Source organism: Cryptotermes secundus, unplaced genomic scaffold, assembly GCF_002891405.2.
Source record: "Cryptotermes secundus unplaced genomic scaffold, Csec_1.0 scaffold364, whole genome shotgun sequence".
Taxonomy (NCBI): Eukaryota; Metazoa; Arthropoda; class Insecta; order Blattodea; family Kalotermitidae; genus Cryptotermes; species Cryptotermes secundus.
In genome coordinates, this window is record NW_019733841.1 from 1,223,389 (window position 1) to 1,241,671 (window position 18,283).

The 18,283-nt window shown below is 38.5% G+C and overlaps 1 protein-coding gene and 1 long non-coding RNA gene across 2 annotated transcripts in view; one reads left to right on the plus strand and one right to left on the minus strand.

Moving 5' to 3' along the window:
- Window positions 1-13,107, plus strand: part of LOC111868245 (speckle-type POZ protein B) — a 76,885-nt gene extending 63,778 nt beyond the window's left edge. Inside the window, 4 exon segments of the mRNA XM_023858722.2 lie at window positions 2,028-2,205; window positions 3,548-3,726; window positions 6,155-6,297; window positions 10,735-13,107. Of these exon segments, the coding sequence (XP_023714490.1) occupies window positions 2,028-2,205; window positions 3,548-3,726; window positions 6,155-6,297; window positions 10,735-10,879 (645 nt within the window). The 3' untranslated portion in view covers window positions 10,880-13,107.
- A 1,373-nt stretch (window positions 13,108-14,480) lies between these two features.
- LOC117282610 lies at window positions 14,481-17,458 on the minus strand. The gene is made up of 2 exons (XR_004513414.1): window positions 17,427-17,458; window positions 14,481-16,694 (listed from the first exon to the last, which is right to left on the minus strand). It is a non-coding gene; the product is annotated as an uncharacterized LOC117282610 (long non-coding RNA).
- Between the last annotated feature and the right edge of the window lie 825 nt (window positions 17,459-18,283).

Consider the following 18,283-nt stretch of genomic DNA (forward strand, 5'->3'; position numbering starts at 1 on the left):
TATGGATTTGTGCCACTGGATAAAAAGTTCATCCCGAACTGTTAAGCGTCATTTTATTCAGTGATGAGGCGTCTTTTACCCTGGATGGTGTAAATAATTTACGAAATGTGCATACGTGGTTCCATAATAATCCACATGAGATAATGGAAACGAAATTCCAAAAGAGATTTCCTGTGAATGTACGTTTACAGTTATGTGGTCGGGTTATAGCGCAGCCATATTACGTCATCGCTCGCCAGTCATGTGTCATGTATAGTGCTTGGAAACCTAAGGACAATTATGACATGGCGAGCGAGTATTTCGTACTTCAATTTTATGGCTTTCCGTCACTCACAAGTTAGTTTGATGTTACGTACATTATTAACATTACAGAATCCACATATTCCTGCCAGTTTTAATATGTATTTTGTAATCAACAAGTGTGTAACACTGGTCAAAGTTTGACACTTCTCTGGCCATTATCTCCGTAACCGTTCAACTTTGGACATAGGTGTTTTGGGTTATATTGGCATACTTTAACATAAGGAACACCCTCCCGAAGTTTGGTCCATTCCTCCTGGGACACCCTGTATATATGTAAAATAAATAAATGATAAATTCTGTTAAATGATAATCAATTCTGAAACTTCTGTGTTGTGCAATGCAACTTATTAAATTTGTTCTTTTTCCAGTAATCTGGCTGTACCTTGGTCCCATATATGTCAGATTACTAAGATTGTACTGTATCACTATTTTTCACAGTTTGAAGTTGGATCTTTTATTTAATGACACAGTTTCAACAACAGAGGCTATTAGTACCAGATGAGAGGGGAAAATGTCAATGAATAATGACTAGATAATGATTTGGAAGGAGACAGTAATGGTATATCACAGTGTACTCTCTTATAATTTGTCTGGAGAGACTGGGAAACCACAAAATGCCTCAGTATAGCCAGTAGCTTGGCCAGAATTTGAAGTGAGTGTCTCTCAGACATGATTACTGGTACCCCCAACCTGGTAATTACATTCTTTAGATTAGGCCTAATGGACCCGTTTATGGATTACAAAACAAAATTTTTCTGTCTTCTTCTACATCTTCCAGAATGCATATTTTTTTCTGGTTATCTTAAAACATTTTTATTTTAGTGACCCATCAGTGTCTGTGAATTGTATCTCATATTTTCTTCTGTGGTGTTGTACAGCGTTGCTGATGAAATTTGTAACAGGAATTATTTATTGTCTAGCTAAAATTTGAACCAGGGCCCTCCTGAATACAAGTCAGAAGCAGTACTGCTGGAGCCAGTTTACTAGGTATACATCGATAAAAAATTGTGAGAGACAGTTAACAGATCAAAGTGCATGTATCTTCCTGCATAAACCTGTCTTGCAAATTAAGCAGCAATCGGTGAACATTCTATCAGATTGAAGGGATTAATGAATGAGTACCTGCCCGTCCTATGGTATAAAATGTAGATGATATGTCATGAGAATGAAACGGTACTGGGGGGGGGGGGNGAGATCACAGAGGAACAGGTAGTGGAAGTATAATGAAAAACAAGTGGGCAGATTAATGATTGATTGTGTGTAATTATATGTGTATTAATAATTTTGGTAACCATATGCACTGTAAACTATCCCCTGCATAAATGTCTCACTTTGAAGGCATATGAGGCCATAAACCCCATTCATGCTTAACCATAATGAGCTAAAAGAGTGGTTGGCTTCACATGCCCACTATCTTCACCCCAGGATAAAATCCCACCTGGTTTCAGTTGTGTAGAAAGCTGGATAGAACCCTTGCAGTTATGCTAGATTTACTTGTTTGTATAAAGAAAAGTCAGAAGTTTTTTGGCTGTGTTAGTAAGTCCAGTTTCAGGACTGGCTGGGAGTCAGCAGTATGCAAACGACTGCCATGACACCCTTCATTATGGTCTGGTAGTCTTGTTAGCATGTGATATGTAAGAAAATAAGATATTGTGGCTTTTATGTACAATAGTGTCTTCATGGTGGTTAGCGGGAATGTGACTTGACTATTGAATTTTATTCAGGTGAGCGTAGTAGCGGATAGTGTAAACATCTCGGGACAGTCAAATGCGATACAGTTCAAAGTGCCGGAGTGCCGTCTCTCAGACGACCTCGGCTTGCTGTTTGAAAACCAGAAGTTCAGCGATGTGACCTTGTCAGTAAGTGGACGGGAATTCCAGGCCCATAAAGCGATATTAGCAGGTGAGAAAGAGTAATGCATCTCAGAGATGCTGTGAGGTTCAGAAATGAGATATTATGTACTCAGCTTTTACTTATGGCTACAATCCCATTGTGTACATGATCCAGTGAAGTAGTGTTTATTTTTATCCCTATACAAGTACTCCTCGTTTATGTGACAGTTGTTACAGAAATAGCCACAGGGAGTGAAGTTGCATAAACTGACACTCTCCTTGCCTCTGTCCATTGGCCAGCAACCGCTTTGCATTAAAGCAAGTTCTGTTAATTGAACTCACCTAAATTAGATAAGCACATTTAAATGAAATCACATTTTTTTAACTCGCCTTTAATGAGGGGTACTTGTATCATTATTGCATTCTCTGCACATACGAGTATGATAACATTAAAATGGGTCAGGGTAGTGTGCAGTGGCTCGCTTTTGAGAACATGATAATTGACCTCCAGTGGTTAATTTTGATAATCTGAGTATTAGTTTCAAAGAAATGTCTTCAGCAGTGGCAGATTATTTCATTCCAGCTCATTCCATATTTTACTGTATTTGTACAGGGAAATAAGAAGGTCATGCACCCAAAAATATTACTATTGGCACACGGTAGCGTACTTTGTTGAGGCACTATGCTAGAAGCTAGAAGGTTGTGGGTTCAAGTCCCGATGGGATGGATTTTTTCAATTTACCTAATCTTTCAGCTGCACTAGGGCCCTTGGGTCGATTCAGCCTCTAACAGAAATGAGTACCAGGAATCTTCCTGGGGCATAAAGGGCGGCTGGCGCGTAAAGCTGACAACCTTACCGCCACCTGTGAGCCAGTTGTCTAGACAAAATGTGGGAGCCTTGAGGTCTCACAACCCTATGGGTCTCCACAGCCTGTTATAAGGATAGCTTTACCCCCCCCCCCTTTTAACCCAATAATATTAAAACTGTTTACGCACAAGTAAGACATACTAGCTATACAAGTCTGTGATCCATATGTCGACACTGGTGCATTCCAGTTCAGTGAGCATTGGGTGCCCAACAGTGAGTAGTCACACTAGCTGTGCCAGTCATGTGTAAAGTTCTAGAAGAAGTGTGTTTTACACAGGCTCTCAGAACGATATATATGAGAGTCTTCCAAATAATCTTTTAATAAGCTGGCAATACTGCATGAATGATCATTTTAATAAAACAGATCATCAACAAGAATTGCTTTTCGTTGGATCTGTGCCACAGAGTCAGTCACTTTTAAAATCTTCATATATGTTTCATTGTTGCATAATAAATAGGTTAGCACTGAAATTTGAGACTCTTTGGTCAGTCATGATAAAAATAAAATTGCATAAATTTTTCTAACAAGAAATATTGCTTCCAGCTCGGAGTCCTGTGTTTGCAGCCATGTTCGAACATGAGATGGAAGAAAGGAAACATAACCGGGTTGAGATAACAGATATAGATCATGAGGTTCTGCGTGAAATGTTGCGCTTCATATACACAGGCAAAGCAACCAACCTTGAGAAGATGGCTGATGATTTGCTCGCTGCTGCCGACAAGGTAAGAATGAGCATGTCATCCCAATTGCAGGTCTTTTCATGTGTGAGCCAGGGTAGTGCAGTAGGTACAGATACTAGCTACTGGTTGGACAACCAAGGAGTTGGAGTTGGAGTCCCAATGGAGTAAAGAATTTTCACTTCTCTGTGTCGTTCAGACCGGCTCTGCGGTCCACCCAACCTCCTATCAGATGGAAACTGGAGCGTGAAGCTGACCACTCACCTCCAACTGATGCCAAGGTCAAGAAAACATGGGTCTATACATCCAGTCCCCTGTGCACATTCATGGCATATTGCTTACTTAGTTAAATACAGGGACAACTTTATTTTTTCATATATGGTTGCTACTTAGGACAGAAGATCGGTTGGACCGATTATGTGACAAATGAAGAAGTGTTATTTAGAGTCAGTGAGCAGAGGAATATCCTACACGAAATAAAATGGAAGGCTAATTAGATTGGTCATATCTTACGCGGTAACTGCCTTCTAAAAGAAGTTATTGAAGGAAAGATAGAGGGGCGGATAGAAGTGACCAGAAGACGAGGAAGAAGACGTAAGAAGATGCTGGATGATCTTGGGGACAGAAGAGGATATTCTCATTTGAAAGAGAAAGCTCTAGATCACATTAAGTGGAGGAACTGTTTTGGAAGAGACAGATTACTGATGAATGAATGAATATGGTTGCTACAGAGGGTGTTCAGTAACATATGAGGGTGTGTTATGTACATTTATTACACAGAAAGAATGAGGAATAATGGGCAGTCTGTCTGTTTCTCCCAGCAGTACACCAACTGTTTGATTTGCATGGCGAAATTATGTATGTCTCAGTGTTTGCACCAACTGACACCTCATCATCACATCAGAAGTGGGAGCTGGGATGGCACAGTAGCTATAGTGACTGGCTATGGGCTGGATGGCTGAGAGGTCAGAGTTCAAGTCCATGTAGGGACAAGATTTATCTCCTTTCAATGTCTTCAGACCGGTTCTGGGCTCCACCAAGCCTCCTACCCAATGGGTACTGGAGGCTGTTTCCCCAAGGTTAAAGCAGCCAGGCCATGAAGCTGACCATTCACCTCCAACTGGTGGCAAGGTCAAGAATATATGGATCAATACATCCACTCCCCAGTACTTCTTGGTGGTATAGTGCTTAATTAGTTAAGCACAGGGACAACTTCATCAACAGTTTTCACATCAAAAGTGTGTTTTGCATCTTCAGTGGAGTGAAGAGGTGTAAGTCAGTAGTTGCAAGATTTATGCTGTTTGGTGAATTTGCAAGACATTCCCAGCAAAACTGTTCCAGGAGTTGTGGTGTGGATGGTAGAAGGCTGGCTTCCACAGTTCTGTGCTGTTAAACAGCAACCTGCTTCCATAACCTGTACATATATATTTACACTGTTTTTTTAATGATCAGTGGATGATGTAACATATTTGTACTGGCAGCATCATGATTTTGTGTGACAGTTTAATTCAGGCATAAAGGGTTATTTTGTTTTAAGGGGCAAATAGATATTAAGCATAGCTCACAATGTATTCTTTTAGAAAAATGTGCCTTGAATAAAAATTGCAGGTAAAGATAAAAAGTAAAAGGTGAAGTTGTCCTAATATTTAGTTATGCTCAGACACTATGGAAATGTGTGGAACAGTGGACATATGGCTCCTTGTGTGTACATACACACACACACTTTCTAAGAGTTGTGTACAAGTATTCATTGTGGAAGATGGTACAATATCTGTAATTGTACTAACTTGCCTCATTCTTATCTATACACTTGAAATGTCTCTGTCACCAATGAAATGCTAGAAACAGGTGTCACTGCAGTGTTTTATGACATAGTGATAAGAAAGTACAGTTTTCCATGTGTTCACTTAAGCACCATGCCATGAAGATGTATTTTAGTGTGAAGGTAAGGCTCCATGCATTCTGAACCATGGCCATAAAAGGGGGGTGAATGATCAGCTTCATGTCCTCACTTCTTCATGCTTAGGAAAATAGTCGGCCACGCCATAGCTCAAGCGGTTAGTTGGTGGCTTCCCACTGCGGCGGCCCGGATTCAATCCCGGGTCTGGTCAAGTAGGATTTGTCATGGACAAAGTGGCGCTGGGGCAGATTTTCTCTGAATACTTTGGTTTCCCCTGCCGATCTTCATTCCACCAATTGCTCCCCAATCACCCTCACCTATCGTGTGGGGCTGGTACAATAGGCCAGAAGTGGCCGCAGTACAAGGGACTTAGTCCAACCCCACTAGCATTAAAAAAAAATAGAAAAATAGTCCCTAGGACCCATTGGGTGGGGCACAGAGCCAGTCTGTATGCTTTAGAGAAGAGAAGTCTCTCTTGATCCTGCTGACATGATTTAAGGGGTGTCATCATCAAAAACTTGGATGTTTAAAGACCCTTTTAAGACATTCACAGGATGTGTATGTGTGTTGCAGTATGCACTAGAGAGGTTAAAAGTCATGTGCGAAGAAGCACTGTGCACAAACCTGTCGATAGAGAATGCAGCCGACATCTTGATTTTGGCAGACTTGCACAGTGCAGACCAGCTCAAGGCACAGTCCATCGACTTCATTAACACGTAAGTAGTTACAGATTCGCAGACAAATTTGTTGCCACTGCTAAGTGCTTCACAGAATTGTAACTTTTGTTATTTTAATTATGGATGTGTGAACACTTTAAAATTAAAACTGATTACTTGCATCAGAGTTTACCTTTGGTTCAGTTTTGGTAGTTAGCGTTTATGAGAAATATTATATTTGCCTGACTGTGATATCAGCGTTCCCTTTTAATTAAAAATTAAGAGGTGGGTCATATATATGATTTAAAAAAATACACACAAAATCGAACACAGTTTAACTGTTTATGGTAAAATAGACATGTGCCAAATATGGTGTATTTTGAAACTTGCATATTCATGAGAGAATCAGTGTGGAAAATTTTTGCAGTTGGTAATTATGTTACTTTTGTTGCTGTTACCACCATATATGAAATTTGCCCAGTCCTTTTTTTTTGGGGGGGGGGGCAGTGGTTTAGCATTTGTTATACAGTTCATGATGATAAATATATGGTATGCAGTATTAGTGCCAATACTGAACATCTGTAACTGATGGTACTCATTTTAAAGTGCCATTTTTTAAGAGTGTAGACTAGTAGCATTTATAAGCAAAAATGTAATAAACTCCAACAATTGTGACAATTGTGGGAGCGTGGTTTGAAGCAAGAAAGACTCCTGATAGGCAGATCCCTTCATTCTCACAAACTGTATATGATGTCTGTTTTGAATTAATGGTTATCAGCCAAAAATAACTAACAATTTTTTGATATGCAAGAGATGTACTATTTATGGGACCAGTGTGAGACAGTGATTAGATGCAAGTTTTACCAGAAAGGCATTCAGTGAATATAAAGGGGCTTTTATAGGCAGTGTCACGTAACTTCGAACAGGGCCCGCATTCCTAGTCAAATCCCGCGCATAGCATGTGGTGGGAGGAGTTTCTTAACACTCGCTCTTCCACTGGCCGCCTGTCACTTCTCTCACCCTCCACCCCCTTGTCTGAAATTTTTCTTCTGCACATTCAGGGTTACTCTTGGCCTTGTTCAAAGTAACATGGCACTTTCTGTAAGAAGAGTTTGGAAAAGGGAGCTATGTTTGTGCCAGTGAATTATACCTAAAAGATTTATCTGGACAAATAATAAAATTATTTCTCCTTAAAACTTTCCAGAGTGAAGGAGATCTTATACCTAAGGTCATCTTAGATAAATATAGTATCCACTTGATACAGGATTTACCCCAAGCAGTCTGTAGATAAACAACTGTTCGAGAACTCGAAGGTTCATGTCAGTAGGCATAGATTTCATTGAGCACAGCTTTACCTAGACTTGTTATTGATATGTGAATTATTTAATGACTATATTATATGGTTTAAGATAAACTTGGATTGGTGAATTGGGAGATATCAAAGTACTGGATTGGCTGATGAAATCTAGTAGAAATTCTGGTCAATGTAGCCAGTACCTAAGCCAGAATATGAACAGTGTACCTCCTAATGCAAGTCAAGTATGTTCTCACTGGCTATACTTATTTGCTGCAGGGCCCTGTTGTAAGGAATATGGTGAAAGTTCAGTATTGTTTGTTTAAAGTTAACCTTTGACTGCTGACTATTTCTTAACTCACTGACACACGAAGACTAGAACATATTGTCACATGTTTGGAATCCGGAAGGGTTACTTCCATGGAAACGCTAGAACAGACCATTGCATAAGAAGTAACAATAGTGGTATTATAATTCTAACAGTGAGCCATTGTGTAGAGAACGCTGAATCTCCCCGGAGATGAGTCTCCACGGTTATAATGAGGGTTCATTGCGTAGCAGCGGCCAAGGTTATAAAAAGGGGTTGAAGGCCTTTGCCAAGTCAGTTGGAACCTAGACGCCATATGATGTAGAAGAAAGACAGCAAGAAGCCAGTAGTGGGATAGCCATCGCCGAAGACAGTTGAGATCCAACCACGGCCAAGGATAATTGAGACGTCGCATTGGATTATTGGGCCAGATGTCAAGTGATACTGCAAGCGATAATAATTGTAAGGTGTGTAAGTGTCCAATAAAGATTCGCTAAATCCGAGACCCACGTAAAGTTATTTGTTGCATGACATACCCAACACGTGACAATATGTACAGAATGTTCTAAATGTTTGTTAAAAGATAACAGGTTACATACAGTTTGTCAGTTATGGTATGCCAAGTGTGAAAAATGCAGAGAGAGAAAAAAAAAGGGGGATTTGATAAGCCTCAGACCAAGATTTCCAGGTCAGAACAGTGCGCTGTGGACTGCACTGGTATGGGACATCCTTGGAATATTGGTCAGAGGGTTAAGTTGGAAAAAATTTGGGTGTTCACACATACATAATCTTAAGAAAATTTGGTGGCATGTGTTGGAATAGAGATTTCTACCGTGTTTATTGTTTCTGCTGTTAGAAATACAGTTTTTGTAATGTAACTAAAATATCCGATAATATCAAAGCTAAACATTTTATGTAATCGTGAACCAAGTGCATTCACCTCCCTTCTTCACTGCCCGTATTCCTAAGATCCATTTTAGTATTACATTCCAGTCTTCACCTTCATCTTCCAAACAGCTTCTTTTCACAGAGAGCTTTCCACAACCAAAACTATGTGCAGTTTCTTGTCTACCCCATTTGAGTTGCATGTCCAGATTGTCAGTTTCATGCCATACAGCACTGTGTTTTTAACATAGTTGGATACATTAATTATTGCTGGTATAGATCACTTTTTATGTGTATCAGTATGTTCATATTTATCAAGCCATAAATGTAGATACAGAAGTACTGGGTTTTTGGACTTTTTCCGTCGTCCAGAATTCTAGGTAGTAGATGACACGATGTTTCAGAAACTGGATCTGTTTCTGTCTTCAGGTGAGTAGGTATCTTCCTTTCTCACCTGAAGACAAACAGATCCAGTTTCTGAAACATCATGTCTTCTACTACCTAGAATTCTGGACGATGGAAAAAGTCAAACCCCCAGTAATACTCCGTGTCATCCACCATCGTCAGAACCCTTTAGAATCTATCAATGTGGATTTTCCAACAACTTGTGTAAGAACCACTGAATTCACATGTTGAAACATGTGTTTCTTCTGCTGTAGTCATTCATTTCAAACATACATGCTTCTACAGCAGTGTTTATGCACTTATTATAATTTCTCTGAGCTGGGGTACCATAGTCAGTATATTAACTGGCTACGGGCTGGACGACTGGGGTTGGAGTTCAAGTCCCGGTAGGGTCAAAAGTTTTCTCTTCTCCAAGTCGTCCAGACCGGCTCTGGGGTTCACACAACCTCCTATCCAGTGGTTACTAGGGGTTCTTTCCATGGGGGTAAAGCTGCCAGGGCATGAAGCTGGCCACTCAACTCCAACTTGTCCTGGGGTCAAGAAAATGTGTATCTATACATCCACTCCTCCATACGCCTTCATGGCGTAGTGCTTAAATTTGTTGAAGACGGATAGGAACAGCTTTACCTTACCTTTTTATAAATAATTGTATTACCATGTCATGCTTGGAGGTTAATTAAAGCTTTTTAACGTTCATTTTCATGACCAAAGAATTTACTAAACATTAAGTTTAATCTCTTTATTGTGCAGTTTTAAATCCTGCCTAGTGTCTGAGTTAGGGGTAAAGTTATCCTTGTGTTTAATTAAGCATCATGGTATGAAGATTCATTCCTGACATTTCTTGAAATGTAAGATATCACTGTAAGTTTTTGCGAGGGGACATGCGGTAGCATAGTTGGTTAAGCACTATGCTGCAAGCTGGAAGGTCGTGGGTTCGTATCTTGATAAAAACATTGGATTTTTCAATTGACCTAACCCTTCCAGCCGCACTTTGGCCCTGGGGTCGACTCAGCCTCTAACAGAAATGAGTACCAGGAATCTTCCTGGGGTGTAAATGGTAGCTGCCATGTAAGGCTGACAGCCTCACTGCCATTTGTGAGTTGGTTGTCTAGACAGTGTGGGAGCCTTGATAACTCACTACCCTATGGGCCTTCATGACCTGTTACAGGGATAGCTTTACCTTTCATCTTTTTACTGCAAGTGTTTGGGAGAAGAAAATAAGTTCATTAATATAATCACTCTTCAAGAACTACCACCTTATCATGGAGAGGAGTATGTGTGCCCCAGTCACCTGGAGAGCTATTCTGGCAGCAACATAAGCTCTTGGTAGGGCCACAGGTGCCAGACAGATCAAAGGGTAGGAGGGGCGAGGCAAAATGTAGTTGGTCCTCCAGATTGGGGGTTGGGCTTAGGGCCGAGGAGGCCAAGGCCCACACAGTGCCAGTAAAGATGCTGAACCACTAGGTAATGCTGTTGTGTTGTGTTCATTACCACTACTGTAAAAATATTCTATGTAGGAGGTAGCAGCTGTTCATTAGTGTAAATATATTGCTAATATTTCAGTGGTAAAAATGACGGTTTGTGTATGTTAAGTTGTTTGTTGCAGGCATGCAACAGATGTGATGGAGACTGCAGGCTGGAAATCAATGATTCAGTCGCACCCCCACCTTATAGCAGAGGCGTTCAGAGCGCTGGCCACGCAGCAGATTCCCCCCATTGGCCCGCCTCGGAAACGTGTCAAACAGAGCTGAAAGCAGCCATCGCCTCCCCCATCGGTCGTCACCACGTCGTGATTCGTGAGGCTAGGATTTAGATATAGGTGTTGTATAGTAGGCTCGGCATAAACTGAATTTGTCGACAGCTGCTCTGTGGTGAAGTAAACGGAACTATCAGACTGGTGTTGTGCTATTTAACGTACAATGCAAACATTTTTTATGTGGCTTTGTTTAGCTGCAGTGGCAGTCGGTAGACAGTGTTCATGCCATCGCCCTGCCGTCGTGTGTCATTTATAATCATTATTATTATAATAAATTGTGTGTTCAATCATCAATCTTACATCGCAGATCTCTTAGTGGCGAGAGAGGAGAAGTTGTGCTTTAGGTGTTCTCTGCTGATCCAAATAATTGCATTCTGTTCATAATGTGCCAGTTTTTCTGTTGTTAGGAGCTGCGTTTGATAGTAGTTTAAGTTGTGATATCTTCAACATAAATTTGAGTTAAAATTAATATTTTTGTTCTTGGGAAAGCTGATTACAATATGAATGATGTTGAAGGATCTCTTTTTAAGTTCAAATGTCATTTTTTGTCACTTTCTCTCTTCCTTGTTCATTACGGAAACTTTAATTTTGAAAGTTTGTATTTATTTAGCAGGATACTGGCACTTCTTGAGTTTTGTTCAGTATTTGGTTAGCTATGTTCATGGTGGGTAACATGGATCACTGCTGTCCCACTCTTAATAAGATGGTACATGACCTTACAGATTAATAGGACCAGATTTCAGTGTATGAAAGTAACAGGATTGGTTTTATGTATATCATGATAGAATACAATGAATTAATCTGTAAGGTGATGGATCTCATTACTATGATGTACCCATAATCACGGTCTCCTTATGTTGTAAGTTTTTCCTCTCCCTCCTAGCGATTGCAGCTCTTTGTGAGGGCAATTTATAGTAAGCTGAAAATGTCAGATATTTCTAGATAAAACTGTAACATTTGGATGATACATGGTAGATATATTTTGGCACCAGACTCTAATATACCCACAAAATCTAGAATTCTGATGTTATAAAAGGTTCTGTAATTTTCTGATTACAGCTGTATTGCAAGAAATAATGTTCTCTATGTGGTGATGCAAGGAGTAGATTCACTTATAAAGAAACAGTAAACATTGTTATATGCAAGAAAATACACTAAAGTATGTTAAAGTGTTTCCAAAATGCAGATCATTGGCTCTAAAGTAGCTGTTTCTACGTTGTGCTCAGGATTACAGCTGGTAAGGGTATTGTTCCCAAGGATTTATTTCAGTCATGGTGTAAAGGCTATTATTTCATATTTTAATTCTCCCACCATGCTCTTTAAAAGTGAAATTGCCTTAGACAACATTATTTTTCTTACATATTCTAATCATGTTTCTGGAAGCATGGTTTCATAGTCACAGATATCAACTTTCCCATCCTATCTGGACATTTCAGTTGTTTATCAGAGATCCTTTACAGTCAAAACAGCCCCTTTTCTAAAATCTTGTTAATACTGGTCTTCTGTGATGTGAAATGCTGTAGTTTCATTGAGCTACCTCTATCTCCTTCCCTGAATGTGGGTGTAGCAGACCGAACTACATAGCATCACATCATGGATCATAATACTACCACAAGGACCTCAAATCTCAAAATCTTTTTGAAGTATCTTTTAAAGGGATTACTTGTTCCGTTGCATATGAAAATTGTAATAAAAGAGACATAGTTATTTTGGACCCTATATTTGACATGTTCAGAATAGAAACCATGTGGAAGGAACCATCAAAATGGAGGAAAGTACTGAGGTTTGTGCTAAAGTTATTTTGCTGTAATTTCTGTTGATATTAATCAAAAGAGGTTTTGTCCAAAAGAGACTTATATATTGCCCTACAGTATTTTATGACATGCACACACCTTAAATATACAATAACATTCCATTTCCTTGAAAGATTTAAAATTGACAGACATGAAAATGACTGAATCTTGCTTACATTACAGGTTAATGTGTAAGCTTATAAGGTTCAGGTAAAACCAAGGAGACTAGAATTGTGGAGTCATATTGTGTGACCATGTAGTGCCCACTTTTGTCTTTTTCTGTTGTGAATGTTGAAGCTCTGGTTTACTGGAGCAGTGAGAACGTGACATACTATTATCATTTAGTTCGTATTTGGAATTGAAACTGTGTTGATTTGTATAATTTATTATTGTGTTCATTGTTTGAGAATTGAGTCATTCAGGATGCACAGCACAAACAGAATATACTGCCTTGAATAAAATTTGATCATGTTTCAAAGTTTGTCACTCAGATGCACGTATGTATAACTTCTGTCATATTTTAAACTGGGGGAGAATTCATATTAATCGTGATAAGTTGTAAGAAAGCAGTTATTGTTGTTTCAAATCCAAGCTGCCATACTTTAATCAGGCCAGAAAACCTTATAATAATAAATAACCTATACAGTTAATGGGGATTTTTAAAAAGGTCCCATGTGGATATGTGTTAACTGTTTTGCATAGTAAAAGATGGCTTATGATCCATTCCTACACAGAAGTTTTTTTGCAACCCATGTAGGCAACATACTGGTGGCAATATGACTAATACTGGGTGTTCAATCAAGGAGGAAAGTTCGCAACACCGCTGACCGTGCCCAATATTCCACAGAGATTGCTGCTGTAACTGTAACAGTGCGTGTTTATCAGCACTGATGACTCATTCTGCTATCAGCAGTTGCAGTAGCAGTCTGTGAGGAATGTTGGGCCCAGTGAGCAGTGTTGTGAAATTTCCTCCTTAACTGAACGCACTGTACATGCAAGTGGGTTGGCAAACTACGGTGTATTGTCAGATGTAAATGCTACAATGATAATACAGATGTAACAAAAATAAATGCAGCTTCAGTTGTTATTCTCACATATACATATGGAATATATGTGTTTTAGTTTAATATCATTGAATTTAGTGTGTCTCTGAAATTCCCATTGTACAACTTCACTATTGATACTTTTCTCAGAATAGAACCCTTTTAGCATGTTAACTGAAATATTAAAATGTCAGATTCAAGACCCAGTATACTTTATGATGTTCATAAACTGCACATGTCATACCTTGTTCTGCATATTTTTGTAGTGTTTCCATTTCTTTGCTAATGGCTCTTCACAGAATTCAGTTCAGAGAATCGCAAGCAGTTTAGCTCGTATTTTCTTAAAAGGCATTAAACAACTTTGTGATAAAACTCTGCACTGAGAAACAATATTACTGGCTCTGCTTGCTCCTGAGCAGAGATTATATGTGAGCATAATGTTTGCTGTATTCATTTTATCGCCATGTCTGTATCTCTTGATCTTCCGATAGGTTTCTTGGGGAAAATGTGTTTTAAAACTGCCTGCTTCTTTCATACTACATAATTGGTACATGCAATAACTCTACACTTTGTTTCAGATTAAATATTCTGTAAACATTATAATAATTATTCTACCTTCATCCTGGAACACTATGCTGTCATTAATGAGACATACCATATTTACCAATATAAAAAAATGGCACCTAAAATCAGAAGCTTAAAAAGGGAAGATGATTTTGTACATTTACTAGGATATCACATTTCCACACACCAGTTATCATTTTGTTGCGCACTTCACTGTAATATTGTGTGTTGCTTGATGAGTATGTGCATTATGTGTAAACAAAATTGGACTAAACAGTATGAGCTGGCTTTGGCTTTTATATGACTGTGCTTCAATGAATACACAAATATGCTTACATTTACTTGATTTATGGACAGATGCACTCTCCTGCTTTATTTCATTATTCAGTTATTAATATGAGACTATATATTCTACGAACTTTTGTGGTTGTGAAATACATAAAACAGAGCTGGCAAACCAGTATCAACTTCCTTGCTATAGCCACTTCAGTGCAAAGGAAACCTTACTGCTGATCTGCAGTTTTCCCAAGTTTAGACTCTGATCATATTAGTGATTATGATGAATTATATACTGTGCTTTGAACCTAAGTCCAATATATTACACAAAATAAAAAAATGTACCCCAAAGTGTTAATAAATACATGGAGTCTTGTGAATCAGTGAGAGATAGGCAACAGGTAGTTTGGATTGCATGCCAAGACTGTTGGTATAATGTATTTTCGTATGCAAATGTAGGACGAGCCTTGGTTTTTAAGATGGAAAATTCACAAAGAAACTGCCCCCTAACTGGGTTAAGTGCTTTGTGTGGCTCATCTTGTAACTAAGTTTTAAGCTGTCATTACCAAAACGTTTACCGCCTCTGCTGTTCGTGTTTATCATTCTCAAGACTTTGTCACTTTTTATAAATAAGTCTGGATTTGGGGAATGAACTGTCACTATTAAAGTAAAATACTTTTGAATATAATTTCCCACTACAGGCTCTATTCCTACCTGTAAAATATGGTATGCATTACATACAGTGGCCCCATAGTACAAATATTTTTACATATCAGAGCTTTTCACAAAAAAGAAAATGTGAGGACAGAAATTAAATCTTGTGATAGTTTAGTTCTCAGCAGTTGGCAGGAGAGTGAGTATTGTGCAGTTAATGTTTGTTAAGGTGGCATGTTCTGATTCTTAGATTGTAATACTAGCTGGTTCAATGGAAACTGTCACCACACACTAATGTTTCAGTCAAACTTGTGCAGTTTGCCAAGAAGTCCCACATGTTTTGTCTATGTTCTTTGATAATACACGTGACAATGAACTCTTTTCTTAATGTAAATTTTAAAGTATTTATATATAGTTTCATATCAGTAAAAGTTTTGGCCTTCAGAATGGTACTTTTGTGTATTGTCACCTGAATGGCTCAGTTAATACATTTTTATCTTCGAGACCTTCTAATTATATTTTGTGTACCAATACTGTATTGCCCAGAATTAATATTGGCAGTTTAACCAAAGTGAAGCTAGCTACAGACTACTCTGTGTATGGGGAAGACCTGTTGCTGTGTCCCTCACCTGCTTATGTTGAACAGCAGTGAGAGGATCTAGCATGGCTTTTGGCCTGCACAAGCTTAATGGTAGTAACCAGACAGCTTCATGCATGGGATGAACGTCTGTTGTAAAATGCACAGCAGGTGGGATATCAATGCAATATTACAATTGTGTGAAATTGGAATTTCTTATCCATGCTGTCATCCAGTTTCAGAAAAACAAATGTTGAATTGTTGCAATTCTGATATACTGGTATTGCCCGTAGAGAATGTTACTTCCGAGAATTAAATTATTGCAGTTAACGATTCAGAAATAAAGCTTTGTTTCTTTACAGCAACTGTTCCCACAAGAGCAGTACGTTTCTAACGTCTGTTCAGTGTTCCCACACCTTTCATCATGCCCATCATTTCATTTAACAAAACTTGCAGGAAGAATGTATGAGACATATTAACCAACACAAAGAGAGTGTAAGAATCTTCATAGCAGTCTCTTTGAGTTGTAATGGTTAACGCCATGCAGAGTGGGGAAAACGCCAAGAGTGAATAATTCTTTCAGTATAGTATGCAAACAGTAAACCCCAATGGATTCAATATTACAAATAACTCTAGTGTAATCCAAATATTATAACCTAAATAAATGAACATGATAAATGCAGAGCTGACACATGAAAGGCATTTCTCTGGACTGATTCCTTCATCTTCTAAATGTGTTCGGAAAATCATAACAATGCATTTCTTCACAAATTCATGTTACTTCTGTATTTAAACCTTTCTTGCCGCACAGATGGATATTGTGCTGATAATGTCAAGTATGCTGTATATTTATAAGTTAACAGTGAAGATCAATTTCTGGTTGAGCCACATCTTTGTTTTCAACTGTAAAGAATTTCCAGATGTTATATATGTAACATTTATCAGACATAACCTATCATTTTGCATCTCAATACTGTGACGACATACCAGAAGTATTATATATGTTTATGGTCAATCTACATGCCAAATAATTTTCGTGCAGCCACCACTTCGTTTTACATTGTTAAAAGAGCATGTTTAAAAAAGTTGCATATTTGCAATGATTTATTGCCAATACACAATTCCAGGGCCATACTCTATGAGAACATCACAATGTACGGTTTCACGTTCTTGCAGCAGTAGTTATGAAGAGCTCTGGGTTACATTGTATAATCCAATAAAGTAATGGTGTTATGTCCCAGAACACAGAACTGTTTACAAGCATCAACTTTCTTAACACAGGCCACAAAACTTATTTCAAAGTCAGGAGGTTTCGAAGATAATTGGGGAACTGTAGGTCGGAAAACTGATTTTGTCAGTGGTACTCTTATATCGAAATTTTTAAAATGAAAGGGAGATAACTTGACGTATGTTGCTTAATGCACGCTAGAAAAACATCGAACACACGAAAAGACTGTAAGAACAACCAATTTCTAGGATCAAACCAGTACCCTACAACAATGGAATCACTATGCTACAGATGTTGGCGGAGGAATATAAATCGTAAAATCTTCGAAATTTTACCAGTGGTGAATTTCAGACAAATGGTTTACTAGTCTAACACTGTCACAGTACCCAAAAATCTAAGGCACTTACTCTCCATCACTCGCAACGCTTCACAGTCTGTAGTTCTGCACTTTCTGCACTACGTAGGCTACGTCGGCTACGTAGTATGCTTCTTTAACGTAGGTCACAGATGAACTACGCAATACAGTGTGGTTGGGAGCTGGGAGTAATCATTCGCGGGAAGCTCAGGAACGCATACAAACTAAGCTTCACCCCAGCCGAAGTGTTCATGCCGTCTTTCTAAGCTAGAATTATATAACAGTGAAATGCAAAATACTGTAAGAAATATGTATGGTCCTAGCAGTTTGAGCGCATACAAATTTGCCTTTTCATTGCAAGCAAATGATAGATTTTAAGCTTTACATCGAATTAACCGACATTACACCAAGTGGGAAAACCTACAATGGAAGCCAGTAGCTTAAGCGTAACTGAAGGAATCAGGCAAATTAAATTTATACTACTCTTTCATACATGGGTACATATAATTCTTGGTATTTTGCGGGGTATGAAAAATTGTTAGGCTTCCATGAAGTGAAAATAGCTCGCTTTACATTCGTGTGAAATGTATACGTATAAGCAACTAGAAAAATTCTGGAATGGCGTTCATTTACATGGGTGTAAAATTCCCAATAGACTTTAATACACGATTAAACTGCACGTTTATAGCTATGTTAGTTATCAAGAAATACTTATTTGCAACCCAAAAATTTATAGTATGTAAATCACTAATCAATGTAAAGTTAAAGATGAATGTGTGGCATCAAATTTTGCTGCTGCTGTTTAATCAAAACCGATCAATACTGCTGACATCTATGAGCCTATTATTCAAAGCTTAAAATATTTGGAACTTTTAAGCAGGCATGTGTGAAACACTAACACCCCAAATA